The sequence below is a fragment of the Myiozetetes cayanensis genome, unplaced genomic scaffold (assembly GCF_022539395.1).
Source record: "Myiozetetes cayanensis isolate MyiCay16 unplaced genomic scaffold, myiCay2020 scf13, whole genome shotgun sequence".
Classification (NCBI taxonomy): domain Eukaryota; kingdom Metazoa; phylum Chordata; class Aves; order Passeriformes; family Tyrannidae; genus Myiozetetes; species Myiozetetes cayanensis.
In genome coordinates, this window is record NW_026086937.1 from 13,069,133 (window position 1) to 13,089,721 (window position 20,589).

Below are 20,589 nucleotides of genomic sequence, written 5' to 3' on the forward strand. Positions count from 1 at the left end.
GATTTGCGTTTCCATAGAGATGCTGACTGAACTACAGTTTTTAAATTTTTTATATATATAAGCCTACTTGTATCTATAAAAGTCTAAATATGGATCCGCTGTACCTCAGCATTTCCTCAGTGACTCCACTGGAACCACAACAATTTACACCAGTTAAGGCTATGTGCAAATTTTGTGTCTTTTTGCGATTTTTCAGTTTAAGCTCTATACCAAGTACCTGCAGAGCTGAGAGTTTGCTATTTCTCTCCTGAATCCTAAGCTTCTTGGTAAGGAAGGGGAAGAAAAGAGAAAAAGCAGTTTCTTAGCTGCTAGTAGATAATATTCCAAGGACTTGTGTAATTTCTTGCCCTCCCTAAACTGCCTTGAGGAACACCTTTGCCTTCAAAAGTTTCCAATGTCAGGAAACCTGGAATTCAAGGAAGACAGTCTGTGTGCTGTTAGAGAAGGAAATAACAAAAGGATAGGGTTTCTGTTATGTATCAGAAGCTTTTTCCCCTTTCCCTGTCAGCACCCATAAACCCAAAAGCAGGATGTGCTCAGACATGTCAGGGTGGGCCTGGGCAGTGATGGTGTCACTGACACCCTGCCTCACCCTTTGGTGGAGCCTCAGCTTGTCATGCACAAGGGCCCTGCAAAGCTACAGTGCCTCTGTGCCCCCAGAGCCACATAAAAGGCTTCCACCAGCAGAAGTGACAAAAGCCAGACAGGGCCAGCTTGGGCAGAGAAACCAGGCAGACCAGTTTAACTTTCTATTTCAACTTGACTTCACTTTATGAGGTCCAGGCATTGGCTGAAGTGGATGGAGGCCACCCGGCGTACCATCACCGGAGAAGAAAACCAGAGCCAAGCTCTGCAGGAACTCATTTCCATGTGGTTTCAGTGATAAGTGATCTTTGAACAGTGACACACCAGAGGACAACCTCCACAATCACTGTGAACCACAATCAAAACCAGCCTCTCATGTACCTCCCATCTGCCTGAGGAGAGGGAGGATTACAAGTTGAACCAGGGTTGTCCACAAGCACATGGAGCAGAAGCTCTCACCCAACCCCTCACTTCATCTTTGAGGGCCCAGAAGGGAAGACCCCAGTGCAGCGATGCTGTATGGAGGCATGGCCAGGGAGCTCCTTGGGCAGTGGCATGTCACAGGGACAAAGCCTCCCTCCTGCCTGTGGGGTGACACCATACCTCCACACATGACATTGGCTCATCTTTGGAGGCTGATGGCTTTTCTAAGCCCCCACAAAGCCTCTTTTCAAAGCAGATGAGACTTCCCTATTTCCAGTTTTTAAGATGCCATACAGAGGGAGAACTGCCCCACGTCTGCAATGGCACCACTTTCTCAACACCTTTCAGAGACGGTCCCAAGCCACGTTCAGCCATGTGGCTCTCCAATCCCATGGGGGGTGAGCACCCACATCTCCTACCTTCTGCTGCAGGGTGGGCGGCTGTGGGGCCAGCACCGGGTCAGTGATATAGGTCTTCTTACTGCCTGGCGGCTGGTAGAGCCCAGGAGGAGCCTGGCCCATGGCGTTACTAGCAGGATATGCTGGCTCAGCCTTCCAGGAGCTCTGTGGCACGTAGGGCGCTTCGGAGCCATTTCTTCCCCCGTACCCCCCGTAGTAGGGGTCCTGGTAGCGGCCCTGCGGAGGCGCATATCCATAGGCGGGCTCCGCAGGCCGGGCGGGCGGTGGAGCGTAGCCGTAGTCGGGCCCGTGGGGCTGTGGCGCTCCGTACTGCGGGGCGGAGGGCTGGCGGGACGGCGGGGCCGCGTAGGGCTGGCCGGGCCCCAGGCTGCCATAGTGCGTGGGCTGCAGGCCGGGCGGCTGGTAGTGCGGGCTGGGCTGCGCCGTCCTCACCTGGACGTTGAAGGCCGGGCGGCTGGGCGTGGAGGCCGTGGCGTAGGAGGCCGGCACTGGCTGCGGTTTCAGAGTGCCCACAGGAGTGACCGGGATGGGCGCCGGCTGCCCCGGGCCCTTGGCAGTGGATTTCTTGGTGGCGGTCAGCGGAGGCTGGTTGGGGATGATCATCCGCTTGTGGCCAGTAACAGGGGTGGACACGGATGGGGTGGTGGCGGCAGAGCTGCTCGAGGTCCCAGAGACCTGGGGAGCAAGGAAAAAGAGACACAACGTCAGCCGGATCAAGAAGCGAGGGGTTAGGTGGAAACAGGGATTTACAGTAACAGCTGTGCAGCAACTCAAACTGCTTAGAAAAGCAGGAATGTACCTGAGACTATGCATTATAAAATGGTAATAGCAATCTACCCCTGCTCTGACAGAACAGGGACAGCAGCACGGCAGCCAAGTAGAACTGCTGTGCGAGGCATTTCATCTCTCCTTGCAGTTTTCTCCTCTGCCTCCAAACAAATAAACAAAGTAAAAAATGATAAATGAAAAAAAAAAAAAAGGGAGACTCACTGGAGAATAATTAGGGGAAACCCCTGGCATTCCTGTGAAAATACAAGTGTTTTGAAAAAGAGAGAAAATGAGATCATAGTCTCTATGGAGACATGAGATCCCTTGGATCCCTAGAGCACTTGTAAGGTTCTGCCCTAATACAAGAGTACTTTAACTGTGCAGGAGGCAGCAGGGTGGGATGGCCTAAAAGTATGTCCCAAACTGTAAGAATCAACTTAAATGAAAGCACAACATGGAGGTATCCCTAACCTGGATGTGCTGTTTGAAAACCTGGAGTGACCCCAGAGAAGGCAAATGTTACACATGCTTCACTAAAGGGCAGAAAGGTGGGCAGGATTCCCAAGATTCAGAAGTCAGCTCCCACCATGGCAGTCATGTAACCCTGCACCAATGCCCCAGGCACAGCAGTGTTGGGGCAGCCAGGGAAGAGCATCACAGCAAATGATGCCGTTTCCTGCAATTTGGTCACGGAATGAAGCTTTGGTGCAGTGACGCCAACCTAATAGGCATTGTACATCCTTCAGTCTAATGTACTTGTTTGTCTGCCTTACCTCGCATTTAAATATTCAAAAACACCAGTGTGAAAAGACATCTTTGTTAAAGGACTAATAATGTGAAACAGTTTCTGAAGAACACTGAAGAACACTCTTCAAGTTTTTTCACTAAATCATAGAAGAGGAAACTTGAACTTCTGGACTTTAGGATTAGGTAAAATTTCTTGTATCTTTATTTTACTTTATTCTGAAAGAGTACCTGAATGTTATGCATTCCTATACAGAGATGCATTTAAGTGAAGATGTAGTTTGACTGCACCTAACACTACAGTTACACCAAGTTATATTTCATCCAAACTTCCTGCACTAGGCTTGATGTCATCCATGATCTGCTCGATAACCTACAAGTTCACAGCAGCCCAAAGTCAGACCAGTTCAGCTCTCACCCATGGTTATGTTCACTCTAAGGCACGTGCTACCTTTCTCTAAATGACCAATCTTGTATTTGTTCTCAGTGTTCCTGCTTTATGCTAGCACCCTGACCTCTACCAACTGCCCCATCACCCTCTTGCCAGGGAGAGCGGGGGGCTCTTCTGGACACCCCACACGGGCTGTACCGGCCCAGAGAAATCCTCTGCCTGGTCAGCAGGTGGCGACAATCAATTGCTGCCAAACCACCCAGGGCACTGGCTGGAGAGGAACTTCAACCACCCATGTCTCTGAGCCTCTAAGGGTTCCAAACTCACCTCCCATAGAAGGTGGGAGAAAGTAGGACACTGCCTCGCAACATTTGGCAACCACTTCACACGAAGAAAAGGGAGATAAGCGCAAGCCACTCAACTTCTGGTCCATAGACCACAAGTAAGTCTACTAAAGGGTAAGGAAACTCTACCACCCAACTGGTAGCTCTTCCCTGGTGATGTGAAAATATTTTTTTGCTGATGCACTGGTAAAGACCTTATTCCTGCAATCACACCTTCAGGGCAAACCTCCCATGACAGTAAACCTCCCAGGAGGAAACACTACAAATCATCAAGAGAACCCAAGCAAATAAGAGCATCAATCTGTTCTGAGTTACGTAAAAGGTGTGCATGCAGAGGTGGGGAATAATAAGGCAGAAAACTTCTGCTGGAGGAAAAACATCTAAATGTATTCACACACTGACCTTGCTAACAGATCCATGACAAGGTAGCACATAGACTGAAGAGATTTTGAAACTGAGAGCAAGGAAGAGCTGAAGTGTGTCTCAGTTGAACTGCAAGGCCAGAGAAAGGTAAGGGCCTGTAGTCCTCCCTTAATACTGCTCTATTCTTCTATTTCTGAAACACCTGAAGACGAGCAGGCATTTCTCCATCCTTGTGTCAGAGCAGAACTACACCAGCACTCACTGCTAGCAAGAAAACTTGTTTTCTGTCAGAATTGTTCTCCCATGTCAGGTTGGCATTTATGCCTGGGAGTGTCAGAAACTTTCCCATTTCCTCACCTATTTCATTCTTGTAAATGACAGTAGTTTGTCCACTTACTGTAATGGGATGAAAGGTCTATGATGCGGCACTGTGTAATTACCACCAGAAAAGCATTTTTCTTTTCCATGTGAAGAGGGAGAAGGCAGATAATGCTATAAAGACAATGGCCCAGCAGAGAGAGAGAGAAAAACCAAACCAAAACAACATAAATGAGCCCTATTCATCACATTATATATTTCTGAATGCAGACTCTGGAAGCAGGTGATGACAACTCAACTAAACCTCTTACAATGAAAGTCTATCCTATCCGAAGAACTGGGGGACTTTATTCTTAAGTATAAACATCCACATAACATTTCACTTGATGTGCTGATGCCAGCGTCCTGCCTGGACTGGAATATACCCTAAGAATGAATGATAAACCATTTCTCCACAAAAAAAACCCTCATGGTCTACTGACTGGCACTGAGCAGCTCTTGTGTTTCACACTACAAGGAGGATGAGCTGGGAGTATCTCCTCCTGCACCAGAACCCAGTGAAGGAAGGTGCCAAGTTCGGGGTGCCTGGGCCAGAGGCCAAGCTTTGCCATCAACTTACAGTGAAGGCTTGAGCTAACAAGTACCAGCTGCACTGTGGCATCAAACCACAGGCTGCCTTGAGGAGGAGGAAGTTTGCATCAGTAGGAGTCCCCAGAGGCGCCCTGTGTGACTCATTTTGAATTCCTCTGAGGGCTCTGGGCAAGTGTGTGATGAAAGCTGGGTTTTAGGGGGGGAGGTGTAAGGCTAAACTGATGTGGTATAGTAGAGAAATGGGATAGATTAGAGGGAGTTTACCACTACTGGAGCACTGATGATTTAGGGGGACAAATTGGCTGTAACTCTTGAGCAAGGGTACAGGTGAGGTATCACCATAAATGCTCTGCCCTTTTGCCTGGGAGACAGAAGGGTGGCCACAGTCCAACCATGCACTCAAATATCACCTCAGGCTTAAACCTCTAGATTACTAATGGATTAAGAAAAAAACTTTTTAAATGTACATGAACTATGGACAAGATTCCTACTCTGAGGACAGGAATGTGTGGAAGGATAAGAGAAGGGCACGCAGATACCACTGGGAAGAGAGATTTCAATAGATGTCTGGAAGGCACTCGGAGGATAGGAGGGATGGATGAGGCTATAAAGATGCCAGGTAGATGGAGTAATGAACAGAAAGCTGGTAAGGCCTTTCTACATCACTGGGTAGAGTCCTAGCAAAACAGATGACTATCACAAATGTTTCATCCAAGGAAATCCATAGAAATTCTACCAGCACAACAAAGTAGACTCATCCAAAAGCACATTGAAGTGACAGCCCAGAATCATGAAAACAAATAGAAAGAGGAAAAAGAAAATGGAGAAGGGCAAAGAGAGGATTCATAGGAGTACAGGCATCCCTTTCTCCAGCAGCTCCTGGACAGCTCATTTCAAAACCATACTGCATTTGCATGTGACTATCGCAGCCAAACACGCTCTCTGACATCCTCTAAGGGCTGTTTTCAGAGGAAGACAGGCTTTCCTCTGTTCACCATGCCATGATGAAACTGTCTGACACACTTTGCAAGTGCAAATTAGAACCACGCTACTTACCATCAACCCCTTCTTGCAAATTCATATTTGCAAAGAGAGTAAACTAGAAACCCCAGGTGTTGATAACACAGAGTTGTTAAGAGAAACTAGAGTAGGAAGGAGTTAAATTCAGAACCTCATCTACCACAAGCATAATAATACAAAATCTTTTTTTTTAATGGGAAAGCACAAGAGCCTTGTTTAAACACAGATGGAAGTACCTAAATGTACTGCCTCTTCTACAAATGAATTATCCAGCAGTTCAAATAGAGGTGAACTAATACTGACAAAATCAAGTAAAACTCAATCAATGTGGGAGGAAAAAAACCCCAAAACCCTTCTCCTAAAAAAAAGTTAGCATATATAACCACGAGGGGAATAATTTTGCTTGGCAACTCCTGCCTTGTCTTCTTAAATGTAGAGAAAGTTTATAAGCATTTGCAGGAGTTTCTTGTATCAACCATCGTAGGAGAAGTCTATGGTGTTGTGACAAACCTGTGCTGTCCAAGAGGTCTGACTGTCAAAGCTGGGTACCTGGATTCAAAGCTACCCTGGTGGGGAAACCTGAAATCCTGAGTATCAGTGACTCTTCATTCTGTAGAAATTATTTACATAGATCTTAAATTAAATTCAATGTATATCTACAACTAAAAAGTCATCACACAGATACGAGGGACGAAACCTGTTGTTCTATAGAAATTAACCTATAATTCTACACCATTTGTTGGGGTTAAACCTTAAAAAGAGTACAGAATAACCATAGTCTACAGCAGAGGCATGATTCTATATGACCAGCTGGAATCCTTATGAAAAGAACTTCACTGTCCTTTTATTTTGTGCATTTGTGGAATAACTTTTATAGAATCTCCTCAGTTACTCAGGTTTCACAGACTGTATCAAAAATGCCAACACAAAGTTTATCACATTCTATTCTATTCTTCAGGCATTTTTCATTAAGGTACAGTTGAATAGCTTTAGCCCTTTAGCTGTCCAATTATCACATATAAAGATACATTACTCTAGCTCAGTGGTTTTCAACCTTTATGCTCGGCAGCCCCCAAACATTTTTCAGAAGACACAAGCTCCTTTATGGAGAAAGTTAATCTATTAACAATAAACATGGGGTTTTAAGTTACCTTTCATTGAATTCTTCTCAGTTATCTTAGAAGTGATCCATGGAAACCCAGGGTTTACAGAGCAGAGGTTGAGAACCACGGCTCAAGCTGGGGCTGCCTTTTTCAGGCATTTCAGTCACTAATTACACCAGGATAGGAATGAAACAACCCCTCTTCCTCGAAAGGCAGAAACCTGGCAACTACCGGTGGGCTGAACCCAGGACGCAGCATTCTCAGGGGGCTGCCAGTTCAATGGGCCAGCGCAGCATCTTTCCTCCTAACTCAGTTGCATGGCCCACCTACACAAGCTGGACTGAAACACAGGGTGAGCTCAGGATGTGCCATCTGAAATCTTTTAAGTATCAATCAGTGATGGTGGCAGTTGGAGGCCTGGGTGGGAAAGGCAGTGAAGGGTGTAAAATTAACTTGGCTTCTCCTAACGCCAATGATGGGCATTCACCTTGGCTAGATGGAGGTGCTTTAAGCTCTCTCTTTCTGAAATGTACCTTAACGGGGTCATTTATCCTGTTCTAATATTGAAGACTAAAACAGGGAGATGAATCATTCACTGGAGGAATCTACTTCACTCCACTGACTGTAAAAGAAGCATAAAAACAGGCAAGACAATTCACTGAATATTTAGACAGAACAAGTTAGTGGAGACAAATTCCACAATAAGCAGGTAATTTTCATGTGACTGTAAGAAGCACAGATCCCTTTCCCCTGCATTAAGTGCACTGCCACTCAAGTTCAGCTAGTACAGCACACCAAAGGGAGTGCCAGCAGCTCAGATGATATGACAGGATCCTGCCATGCCACGGAGCAAATGTATGACCAAGAGGCTGTGCTGCAAGTGTATTTCTAGAGTATGAGGGGGGGTGACACAACTGGGATGCCCTTTCCCACCTCCTTTTCCACCTCTGTGCTGAACAGTGGCTCCTGCTAGAACTGGAGCTGCTGCTTTGCCAGGAGCAGCAGCTGGGCTGAGCCTCCCTCCTGCCTGAGGTAGCAAATCTCACCTCCCCCTCAATTTGGGAAGGATAACTCTTGAGAAAAATCAAATACTCTGCTTTGAAACCTGGGCCTTTAGGTACCTGAAAATGCAAACTGGCATTTTAGGGGGTTTCCTGAAGTGTAGACACATCTAACTCCTGCTGACTTCAAATTCTGTATTTGAACAAGCTGCCTTGCTAGTGATAATGCAAGGCCAGGTTCCCCTGAACATATCCTCTTTTTCTGTCTGAAATAACATCTGGGTGAAAAAGAGAAATCTGGCCTTTTATTTGGGACTTGCAGATGCCTCGAGTCCTGGTAGAGCTCCAGCTGGGTTGTTAATGTCCAAAGGTCTTGGGGTAGATGTACTGCTCCAATTTAGCATACCTGATGCATTTTCAATATACAGCATTCTTTGGCCTTCTTTATAATGTCCAGGTGGTTCAAGCACACTGAGGACACATCTCTGCAACTCTGCACTGCTGCTATGTGGTGCACACAGCTCAGCTCAGTTGCTAACACAGATTTCTTTAAGTGTCAAAATGTCCTTAGAATCCAGTTCAAAGTTTTGAATTTGGGGCCAAACCTTAAACCCCTCAGCCAAAACATGTTTGCAATCAGATGAAGTTTTTCTTTAGAGTTTCATCATTCTCTCATTTCCAGTTTGCAGCTGACAAGCTAGTGTCACGGATATTTGGGCTGCGCACGTATCAGCAGCCACACTCATACTTCACAGATGTGGGATTCAGTTTGTTGGCTCGATCACCAGCAGCCATCAAGGTTCTCAAACAGACTGCTCCTAGGCATTGTACCAAAAGAAGAAGAGGAGAAATCTAATAAAGTGTTCATCTCTGGTTCTCAGATGAAGAGAATACCTTACGAATCCCATAAAGTGTTACAAGAGCACAACTGCTTCTGAGCTTTGATCTGTTTTTCAGCTGCTACCAGGGGTGGAAAAGGAGTCAACACAGTTGCTAATGTTTCTGCTTCATAACCTCTTTTGTACTTCTTGTCATGGCTCAGCTTGAAACCACAGGAGAAGATGGTGCACAAAAGAAAAGATGGTAATAGTTGACTTCCAAGATTTTATCATGGAAAACAGCCTTCCACAACTGACGAGTGAAGTTACAGACACACACCTTGGTTTCAGTATGAGTGTCAAGTGTTTTAGGCATCCTGGGTTTCCACTTTGCAACACTCCATTAATTCCACACATCTGAAAGTTTTGGTCTCCAAAACACAACCGTTTTATGCCAAGGAATAATTTTCTCCTCAGTTTCATATTTAATTTTTTATTTGTTTACCTAATATTATCACTAGGATGACTACTATGAGCTTTTTTATTTGCTTTTCCTTTTCTGATGACTGATCATCTGGTATTTATGAGAAGGACTCTGTGAGAGATCAGTTTTTAAAGATGTGCAAACAATTGACCTAAATACTTTCAAGGCTGTGGACAGTCAAGGGCCATAATTTAAGCTTAATTCATTTAAAAGGCTAGTTACGATTAAAACTCTTCTATTTAAGCAATTCCACTTGACCACTTCAAATGCAATAGCAACTTCATGCAAAAGAACATCAGATAGCAGCATGAGAAATAACTTTGCCAAGAAGCTACAGAAGATGCCAGTCAGGAGGAGTTAAATATTTTCTGAATTCATCTTGAGGTACTTTTGTGATTTCCCACTCTCATCACTAAAATGACAAATTTGTACCCATCTGGACTTCAGGAATATGCAATGGCAGCCCCCTGCATTGACTTAATCAGTGGCACATGGACCACAGCCCTTTGGTCACACCAAAAAGCAGAACTACTGAGGACAATCCCCAAACCGAAGACCACAAAACGAATTGCATGGTACCACGTGAAGACAAGTCACTGTGTGCATGGAACAGTGAAACTGAGCTCCTTAAGGAGTATCTCTCCAAGGCTTAGCAACACAGGAATGTGCAAAGCATTTCCATTCACCAAACTGGGCCCTTTTAATAGGCTGAACAAATTCCCTTGCTTAATTTAGGCAAAATATCGCCATGCCGTGATAACGGGGAAGCCCCCACCTCCCTATAAATAAGAACTTTGGGTAAGCAAAGCATTTTTATGACTTTTGCTATTACTAATCTAGTGAAACCTAAAGTATCAGAATTACACCATCCACAGATTTTAAAACGATTTTTTCCTTCCCTTTATAACTTGCTATTTGTAATGGAAAAGAAGTTCCTGTGCATGATAAATATGGGCAGGTTTGAGGTTATACAGATTATGCCGCTATCCATGGATGCGCATCATGATTATAAAAAAAAGGATTAAGAAGGTATAATAGAAGAAGCATGAGTGAGGGCAAGAGGTCTGCACCTGTGAGGGACACAACAAAATTATGTGTACATGAAGCCTTCCAGAGAAGTCATCTACAATTTATATGGAAAAGTTATCATTTTCTATTGTATGTGGAACAATGGATCTAAACAACAGTCCAACACCTCTATAAAAGCTTCTCATTTCCTACTAAATTTCAAAGGAGTTTTAGAGTGTTTATAGAGTATACAAGCTTTCTTCCTTTATTAATTTTAGAGAATACTAAGAGAGTGTGCATATGCACACATAAAATAATACGAAATACAGCTGCACTCAGACACTACTTGGTTTACTTTGTGTTACTTGTTATTTGTTTACAATTCCGTTTATTTGCTGCATTGCATGCATTTATAACCTATTTATCTTTTCCAATTCTAAAACTCTATTAAACCAGATTTAAAACATTATCCTACCAGAGGGCATAAACATTTTTGAATGTTAGTATTGTCTCTATTTCCTGTGAAAACCATGTGTTTTTATTCTTCTTTTCCCCACGTTTAAAGCCTTTGCAAATAGCAGTACACAAGAGCAGAAGCATCAGCGAACAATTCCGTGTTCATACAACATCTGCTTTCTTATGGTTCACTTGAGGTCCAGAACCCACTGTCATCTGCCAGTATTTTTAGTGGGCTACAAAATGATTCCAGTTAATAACTTGAGTGGTTAGCAGCAGAGAGAAACTATACAGCCTCACCAAAAAAATAAGAGCTTAACCAAAAAAAAACCCATAAAAGACAGGCAGATGTGACAGAGAGGTTATTTTCCTATTAGGTTCAACGTACACCTTTCCAAAAGGCTGATGAGCTCCAACAACAGGTCAAATTTAACTGTTTTCCCAGATGGCTCCTTCTGGGAAGTGGAGTGGAACGTTCCCTCATTTATCCATCTGCCTGGGTTATCACCACTGCCCGAAATACCTTAGTCTTTCCACAATATCACAGACTCCAAGGACGACGTTGAGAAAGCTGATTGGAAAAGGTTTTCTTTCACCTGCTGCAGCTTTTAAAATTATTCTCTAGGTACATAAATACATACACCAAGACACATTAGAATTTACCCCCTGCAACAATTCTAGTCAAAATACCAGGGCAGTACTGTAACCAGTGAGAAAAAAGCAAAAGAGAGAACATTAATTTATAGCACAAGCAAAAATGCCATCTGTACCACAGAATACATGAGCATAAAACAATACAGAAAGATAGTTTATTTTTAAATTAAAGTATTAACTCACTGTTTCTGCATTATTTTTCTCTTTTCATACAGAACATATAATTACATTAAATGTATGGTAAAATGTTTACTCAAAAGAAACATTGATAAAAATTTAGAATCATAACAGTATCACTCTAAAAAGCCTGTGTAAAGCAATGTCAAACCCATTGCCTCACCAGGCTTCATTCTGTTGTAAATGGCATTATAAATTAATCCAGTTTTCTTAAATATGCCTTGAGGAAACAAAACCACAAATAGCCATTGTAAGCTTTAACATTAAAAAACCACAAAAAAATAAAAGAACAAAAAAACCTCTTCTCTTCATTCTCATCCAGAATGCAAGAGCTGTGTTTTCAATGACTGATATTGCTGACTAGGTTATATACTTAGTCCAAAAATATCAAACTTTTTTTGATACAGCTAAGTCCTACATCCTAGTTTAATACTAGGCTTTCTCCTATGCCACACTCATTTCAGCTCAGAAAGTTTCAGGAAAAAAAAAACGTTGCTAAACTTCATCAACAACAACATAATGAGCCCGATTAAGTTACGATTTATAATTTTCTTCGTTTACACTGCTCTTAGACCAAAATAACATCCCAAGATATTTGCTCCATGTCTTGCTGATCAGTTTATCACAGTCACAGCTGAAAACTAAAATATTCTTCAATACCCCTTGCTGCCTGAAGTACATTTTTTGGAAGTGCCTTATATCAAGCCAGATTCTGATCTCAGTGACACTGGTGCCCTATTATCTTCAGCAGATTTACTCCAAACACGCTGGTTGTTGCAGATCCTGATTTGGCCTACCACTGCCTCTGAATTCAGAGGGTTTTCCTGCCCACTGGGAACACAGCGGAGGTTTCTATGCAAACAGTAATGAATCCTACAAATCTAACCTCCTCCAGGTAATAATCACCTAGCTTTGTTCAGAACTCAACATGCTAGAGATCTTGGCAATTCACACTGCTGCAACCTGAGCAACAAAATGATTTATAATCAAGGTTAAATATAGCCTGCACTGGACTAAACCTCAGCACCTCTAGAGGACTCAGCTCAGCACGTCACAGCAGCAGCAGCGCCAGCCCAGTTCCCAGGCCAGCTGCGCACCCTGACCCGTGCACCCAACCACAAGCCCTTCTGCATTAGGAATTAAACCCAAGTGTGCTAATTCAAAACAAACAGACATATCCTCCTTCTCTCCTCACTTCTTTCCTTGTGGTAGATGTATAAATGCATACTGATGGCTACTGGAATTTATAGTCTAACTGATTTTGACATTTTTAACTTTAGAATTTGAAAAAGTGACTTTCTAGCCCTGCGGCAGGAGTACTAAATGCTAAAAACTTTGGGACTAGGGAGTATTAATTTAGTCCTTCTGAGCAACTTGGCTTCAACAATGTTCTAACAAGGGATCAACGCTCTCCAAAACTCAGCAGTGGACGCCCAAAAACTGCAAGGAATTTTGGATCCAAAATGGAGTTTCATGGCTTTCATTCTTGTTTGTCACTGGTCAAACTAAATGCCAGACCTGAACTCAAGGAGAGTGGGAAGAATTGAGGTCTAGATCTGAATTTACCATGGGATTAAATCATATTTCATTTCTAGTTTGCAATGCATCCTTTTTTTTTTTTCTTTTGTGGTTTGTGATGTATTTGTATTTTAAGAAAAAAAATTATGCACAGAGAAAGCATCCTGGCATCACAAGTCATCAATAAATCTTTTTTCCATAACAACCCACAAGAATTCACTGCAGGACCCAATTGTTAAAACACAAAGCAATGACATTCTATAAGCTTTCAGAAGTATCATTCTAACCCTTGTGGACTCGATGAATTCTCTAAATGAGTCACTGGCTTTTCAATGGAATTGTCAAAACTTAGGTTAAGCCAGGTTAATTCCCTCCTCTCTTTAATTCAGAAGTTCAGCTGCAGCACATGGCTTTCCAGTGAAAAGATCTAAATGCAGAACCCATTCACCCTGAACAGGAAATCTCACAGGGCCCAAAGCTCATTTTTTCCTAAAAGCTAGAGATAAGCCACACTTATGGGAAAAAGAGTGATTTCTGATGTCTCGTGAGCCATGTGATGTAAAAATCAATATTCCTCTTACATGGCACAAATAATTTCTCTCTGAAGGTCAAAGGACAGTGGTTGAAGTTACTATGACTGGGAGGGAGAAAGGGCAGCTGTGAGAAATGGGGGATGAGGAAAGCAGACACTTTAACCAGAGCAGGGACAAGGGAGATGCTGAAAACAACCCTTCTAACCAAAGCAAACAGCAGATGTGGCATTTATCATACGATCATAGACAGGCTTGGGTTGGACAGGACTTTCAAATTCATCTAGTTCCAAGTCCCCTGCCATAGGCAGGGCACTTTCCACTAGACCAGGTTGCTCAAAGCCCCATCCAGCCTGGGCTTGAACACTTCCAGGGATGGGACAGCCACATTTTCTCTGGGCTACCTCTGCCAGTGCCTCAACCACCCTCACAGGGAAGAATTTCTTCATTATATGTAATTTAAATCTGCCCTCTTTCGGTTAAAAGCCATTATCCCTTGCCCTGTCACTATATCCCCTTGTCAAAAGTCCATTTGGGGTTGGGCTGAGGTGGAAAGTTTTCCTGGGCTTATCATACTCTTTGTAACGGCATAAACTACGCTAAAGGTAGAACAAGCTTTTATACTCCCACTCCTACTGTGCCAGAAGATCAATTGAAAACAATACTTCCCAGTTGGTCAGGGAAAAACTCCTAAATTTTCAGGCTAAATAGTTCATGCTCATTTTGACCTTAGGAATGGGTACAACAAACAAGATTCACAGCTAATCATGCCATGGATATTGATGGTCTATACAAATTTGGAAGGCTAAAGAGAGTTTACCAGTTTCAACCACTGAGAATACGTCCTAAAGAGGAAAGGATTTGTCTCAGCTATAATTAATTCCTTTTTTTTGAATTATATAAGAAAAACCTAATTGCAATTAAAAAAAATATGGAAAAGAAAAAAATACTAGAAAAAGGGATAAAGAAAAAGAAAAGAAATAGTTTTCTCTACTCCTACTGCAAAGAAATATTTATTTGAAGGCTCTGGACCTCTTTCAAAAAAAAAAGAAGTTTTCAAGAGTGCAGAAAAAGCTTAAAACACAAAAACTAAACAGCTTGATGGAAAACTAAGAAGAAATTGAAACAAGTTTTCTTTAAAGAGAAAACAAAAACAATTTTGAACTGATCCCATGATATTTTTAACAGCTGGAATTGATAATGCTGAACTTGGCCATAATTCTACTATATTTAGCTTTGTATCAAAGTCCGCACGACTCTTCCATGAGACAGACAAATAGATATACAGGCTGACAGACAGATGGATAGATACACAAAAAGAAAAAGGAAAATATAATTAGGAAAGGGAACATTTTCTTGTCTGTTCTTTCAGTATGATTTTTTTTTCATTTCAATTTCTACCTTATTATTTCCTATAAGTAGAAACAGATTTTTCTCCCTTTCAAAAAATTCTTAAACAGAAAACCTCCTTTGACAGTTTCAACAGCAGATTAATCACTTTTGCAACCCACAAAAAAAAGTTTTCTGGAAAGCATAACTGTCTGTAAATGTAAATGACAGAATTACTCTCTCTTATGCTAAGACGCCTACACATTCTCTCACTTCCATGACTCAGCACCAGATAAAAGCTTGTGAGATAATAAGCAGCAAACCTTCCTTCAGAAGAATAAAAATAGTTAAAAAACCCAATTCTAGCTTCCCCCCTCAAAAAAAAAAAAAAAAAGAATAAATCCCCATGTTGTTTGTTAAACCAAATTCTGCCAATGGATTCTTCTCCCATTGAAATAAGATACAAATATCCTAAGGACTTCAGACAAGAGAGGGACCAGGTTCAAGCAGTATAAAAAATCCAAACACATGCAAACATGAGAGGCTTTGCTTTTTCTCCAAATGAGCAAGAACGGGTCTGTTGCAACAAAGAGGAATTTTATTACTGTTCATCTCCTGCCTTGCTCTAATTTGGTAAACAAATGAGTTGAAATTTTGCTCACCTATAATGAAAATTTCCAGGCACTCTAAGGCAATGCACTCATGCCAAAAATTGCAGAAACCCGTGGGGAAGGGAGGGGAATTCTAGTGGGACTTCCCCTTCTGCCCTGCCGTCCTTGTCTGACTCGAGCTTGTTATAGCCACAATAACTTCTCCTTCAGCAAACCAAGTAAGGGCAGACCCTTCACACCAAAATATGACTCTTAATTTGGATAAATCTTTGGGGGAAAAAAAAAAAAAAAGCTGAAAAAGTGGAGTACAGACCTCAGCTCTTGTGATGCCCCTGAAACAAACAGGCATGGTCTTGATAACATCATATTGCCAGTCAGCTTTTGAATGCAACTAGAACAAAAAGAGCCTTCTCCTCTCCATATGCTCGTCAGCCCCAGCACACAGGTTAATTAAACAAAGGCTAGTAATTAAGAGAGGGCTGATTACTTCCTTATTGAGAAGAGATCCTATGGACTTGATGAGGAAAGGGATGACTTCCCAAGCCTCAGTACAGCCTGGAGTCCCCTTGCTGAGTGATGGACATTTCTTCTAAGAGCTTCCACCACCTCATGTGCTGGGTGGGTCACCATGAGTCCATGCCCCTTGGAGCAGCTCACTCTACCAGGAGGTGAAAGTCACTAGTAAATAAAGCAGGAAAATGCTGCTTATGCCCATCACCTCTGGAGGAAGTAGAATCTAGGCAAGGAGTACCACAGCCCCTCCTGAACACAGTGATGGCTTTTATATTTTTTACATCAAAAATAGTAAATTAATGGAATTAGCCATTAAAATTTAAATTCAAAGGAAAGCTCCAGGGTAAGGCATCCCAGGCACTTCTTGACAGCAGGATGCTTTGAACTGAGCCAGAGGCTGAATAAAACTCTTCGAAATACCTTCATTAACAAAGTGCACCTGCTCTGGCAGGAGGCTGGGGAGCAGAGCCCACGTCTCCCTGTGGTGCTGGCAGGGCCACTGCTGGAGCACATGTGTCCCACACAGACCAAGGAATGGGCAGGAGCATCCCCAGCTCAGCTGCTCCCTATCACTGCACAGAGAACTGAGCAAACAGAGCAGTGCTGGGATGCTCTGGCTCAGCTGGTTGCCAGGCGGGTGAAACACTGCCGCTGACAAATTCAGTGCCTCTCATTTTTATAAAGCAATGGCTTGAAATTCTGGCCCAGGTCCTCTGAGCGCTGGGTACTTCTCAAAGAGAGCAACCAGAGATGGGAGAGGCATAGGAAGAGGGGTCCCATGCACACAAACACCATCCCTTTATCCCAGTGTTCTCAAGGAAAAACCTTGTGAGCTTTAGATAAGAATTTGCAGGCCCAGAAAATGAGAACACTGGCACATGTGCACTCGTGTCTCAAAACCATGCTCTTTATTTCACAAATAACAGATTTCCATGTCCAAATTCGACTGAAAGCAGGTGTAGCTCCAGTGGTTTCTGTGCAGCCACATCTGCTCATACTCCAGGGCAAATGCCAAACTATTTATTGCTACTTAAAATTTATTGCATTTTTAGTCCTCCATCCCAAAACTGCTTTTGTTCAAAAATTCCTTTTAAATCCTTGTATGCTGACTGGATAAATCAAGTCTGACAATTAAAATGGTAAATTGTTCAGAACCTCAGAGTTTCCACCTGAGGATCTCCAAATACTTCTGGAACTTAAATACACTTAATCACTCCCATGCTTCTTGAAAAAAAGGAAAAAAAAAAAAAAGTAAAAGCATCCTTTTTAATTCTCTTTTCATAGATGAAAAACTGAGGTCCTGGGAGCCCCAAAAGGCCTGTTAGGAAGCCGCTTGCCCCAAAGACTCCTTATCCAGTAAATCAGAGGCAGGGCTGGGAAGGGAAATCAGGAGTTTCAGCAACTCTCAGTCCTCTTGTTCTCACCACTTCATCAAACAACAGGCACAGTGATGTGATCATGCAGTTGTCAGTGTTTTCCCTCAAGGGGCTGGACAGAAGATGCTGAAAGCATTTGATCCTCATGGTATTAAATGTGAGCACTGAACGGTATTGTTCGATGCTGAAAATTCAGACATAAATAACTGGCTTGTTTCAAGTGAGTAAAAGGATGTCTGTGTTTGCAGGAATCTCACAAGAGGGAGTAGAGAACCAGGGTGTTCCTTTTCTTTTATTATTACCTTTTTATTTCTTTTGTGGCGGTGTCTGGAAATAACCCATCAGACAGAGGAGCTGCTCCCACTGCTGCTGTGGCAGATGGCAAGCAGGGCTCGAGAGCGGGGCTCTGCCTCGGCAGGGCTGTGTGGGGAATTCTGCAGCGGGAGGAAACAAGGCGAAATGTGCAGGCTGCCGTCTGCATTCAGATCAAGCGCTGTCTGTTGCTAGCAGCACAAGTTGTTCTGAAAACAAGAGTCAATCATCTGTAGCCTTATTTCTGTACATTTCCTGCAGGGGTCTCATGAAATAAATGAGAATAAATGTAAGGGCGAGAGTTCCTATTAGGAGCAGCCTCATCAGCATCACCCAGCCAAGCATTTACGTCATCAGCATGCTAATTTAATCAGACCTGAGCAGTGATGCTATAAATGGATTACCATCCCAGCTAGTGTGGTTACCGAGGTAACTCAGCCCTTTGTGCCACAGATACAATCGGCTTAATGATAATAAAAACCTCAGCACAAATGAAACAGAAGGAAAAGCCTGACAGGGCTGACGCATACACGACCCTTTCTATCCCCTCCCCCCTCCCCTTCCTCAACCTCAGCCGCTCACTGCAATAAAATTAAGTGCTGCTGTGATCCGTATGCACAGCATTCCCATAGGGAACACGCAAGTAAATAGAACCCGCGGAAATAATTAATACAGGCCAACAATGAATGTCGTCAGCACTACTTAGTCATTCCACCAACCCTGAATGGCAGAGGGACACAGCCAGAAACACTGTATAGGCAGACTCCAAAGATCCTGCAAAGGGCTTCAGAGAAGTGGTTGCTCCCTGCCCAGGCAGCATTAATTACATCATGGAGTGCTTGGACCAAGAGCTGACTGCAATGGTGAGTCTACTCACAGCCCACCCTGCCAAGGGGGAGCATTTCCACACCATCTCCTGCTCTGCCAAAACTGGAGGTGACCTGACATTGGTCAGTCCAAAGGCCAGGGAGAAATTCAGCTACAACATTGCCAACCCAGAGGTGGAGGTGACCTATGTCCTTTGCGGGTATGGCTGAAGTGGGACTTTGGGGTTTCCCGCAAAGCCCATCTCTGCAAAATCAGCCTACTCACCCCCCAGCTTAGTCTGGGAAAGAACATCCCTTGGAAAATGCTAGCCTAAATGAGCTAAAAGGCAGTGACATCCATGCCTTAAAATGGGCAGAAGGTCATACTTTCAGTTCCTCTAGTTCTTTCCCGATTGAGCACGAAGTTCCCTGTGGATGCTGAATGCCATACACTTTCCTACTCAGATGCCAAACACCAAATTTCCCAAAGCATTCAAGATTTGACTTTCTACTCCTCCTACCCAAAATCCCAGCAACTGTGAGCAAAACCACCAGCCTGTAAGCGCTCAGCTGCCACAGCAGCTCAGGCATTTCACCTGCCCTTACTTCAAGTCACCACCTCCTCACCTACCAGTTCTTCATCTGAAAACACCGAACACAACAACTGCACCAGGAGTGGGAGTGCACACTGTAATCTCAGGTCCATCAGGCTCCTAGTGTGTATTGCTCCAGTCCAGGCAGGATCTGAAGGGATTAGCATGAGATGAATAACTTTTGATGGATTCCTCAGAAGTGCAATGAATTCTCCATTGCCCGTCACATGAACACACAGCTGCTTTGTAAATGCCAAAACACATCTCACAAAGAGACTTCCCAACATTTAAAACATGAACAGTAATGGCTGTGCCCTTGCCTTTTCTTCACAGAATAAAAGCTCTGTGTGTGTTGGTGGAGGGACTGCACGAGGGCAGCTCACTCCACCTATGTAAGAACATCTCAGCAACCCAACCCAGCACTTCTTCACTGAGCAGAAGTACCCAAGTGCTTGGACTCAAAACAAGCATTAGTGAGATCAGCTCTTCCAGAAAAGAAAGCTCTTTCTGAAGTGGCAGAACCCCAGCAAAGTCAAAGCTGCTTCTGTGCACTGCATCATGTCCCTGCAATGAGCAATAACAGCAGATATGTCTACAGAAAAGACACATCCAGGCTCATCTCTTGGGAAATCTCACTAAATACTTTCTCACTCCTCCACCACACACAGAAGAGCACCGGTCCTCCTGGGAAATTTATTACATACTTCTAGAGAAATAGTTAAGTAATTCCTTTAGGAGCCCTTTTAGATCAGATTACAGGAGTACACTTTTCCCTAGAAAGGAGAGAATCCTATGCAAATGACAGCAAATTACTATGAGAAGTTACGTTCTTGGTTGGAAACAACTGACTGACTGAAAGCACAAGAGCTGTGTGTCCCGATCTAACTGTGACCTCACGGCAGCCAGGCAGGTGAGATGCAAATAACCCCAGGAAAGAGGCTGGGGGGATAGAAATCCTCAAACCAGAAGGCAGATGGTAGAGCACCAGAATGCACAGCTCTGGAAATGGCACGGCTGTTGATGTGAGAAGGAAGCCATCACCTTTGCTTCAATTTAAAAGTCATCCTGACAGCTTGAGAGATTGTAACATTTAAGTGACACAGTGACAGCTTGATCCAGTCAACAATTGCAATTCACAGACGTGCTCTAAACACAAACCCTGCTTCCCCGGGTGTGAAGCAGCCGCTCAGTTGGGAAAGGCATGTAGCAAAAGGGAGATGTAACATTAAAAATGTTCCTCCAGGATCGTGGCTTGGCCAGTTATTCTGCATATACTGTGTTGGAGAGACTAGACTAGGGCTCTCTCCATCCTTGTGGCACAGAAAGGATATGAG

At 43.4% G+C, this 20,589-nt stretch overlaps 1 protein-coding gene across 12 annotated transcripts in view; it reads right to left on the bottom strand.

Annotated features, from left to right (window-relative positions):
- The window catches only part of LPP (LIM domain containing preferred translocation partner in lipoma), a 333,675-nt gene that overhangs the window by 126,673 nt on the left and 186,413 nt on the right, over positions 1 to 20,589 (bottom strand). For all 12 annotated transcript variants that reach the window (XM_050308804.1, XM_050308807.1, XM_050308803.1 and 9 more), the window contains one exon: positions 1,428 to 2,102. In XM_050308804.1, the coding sequence (XP_050164761.1) occupies positions 1,428 to 2,102 (675 nt within the window). The remainder of the gene's footprint in view (positions 1 to 1,427; positions 2,103 to 20,589) is intronic.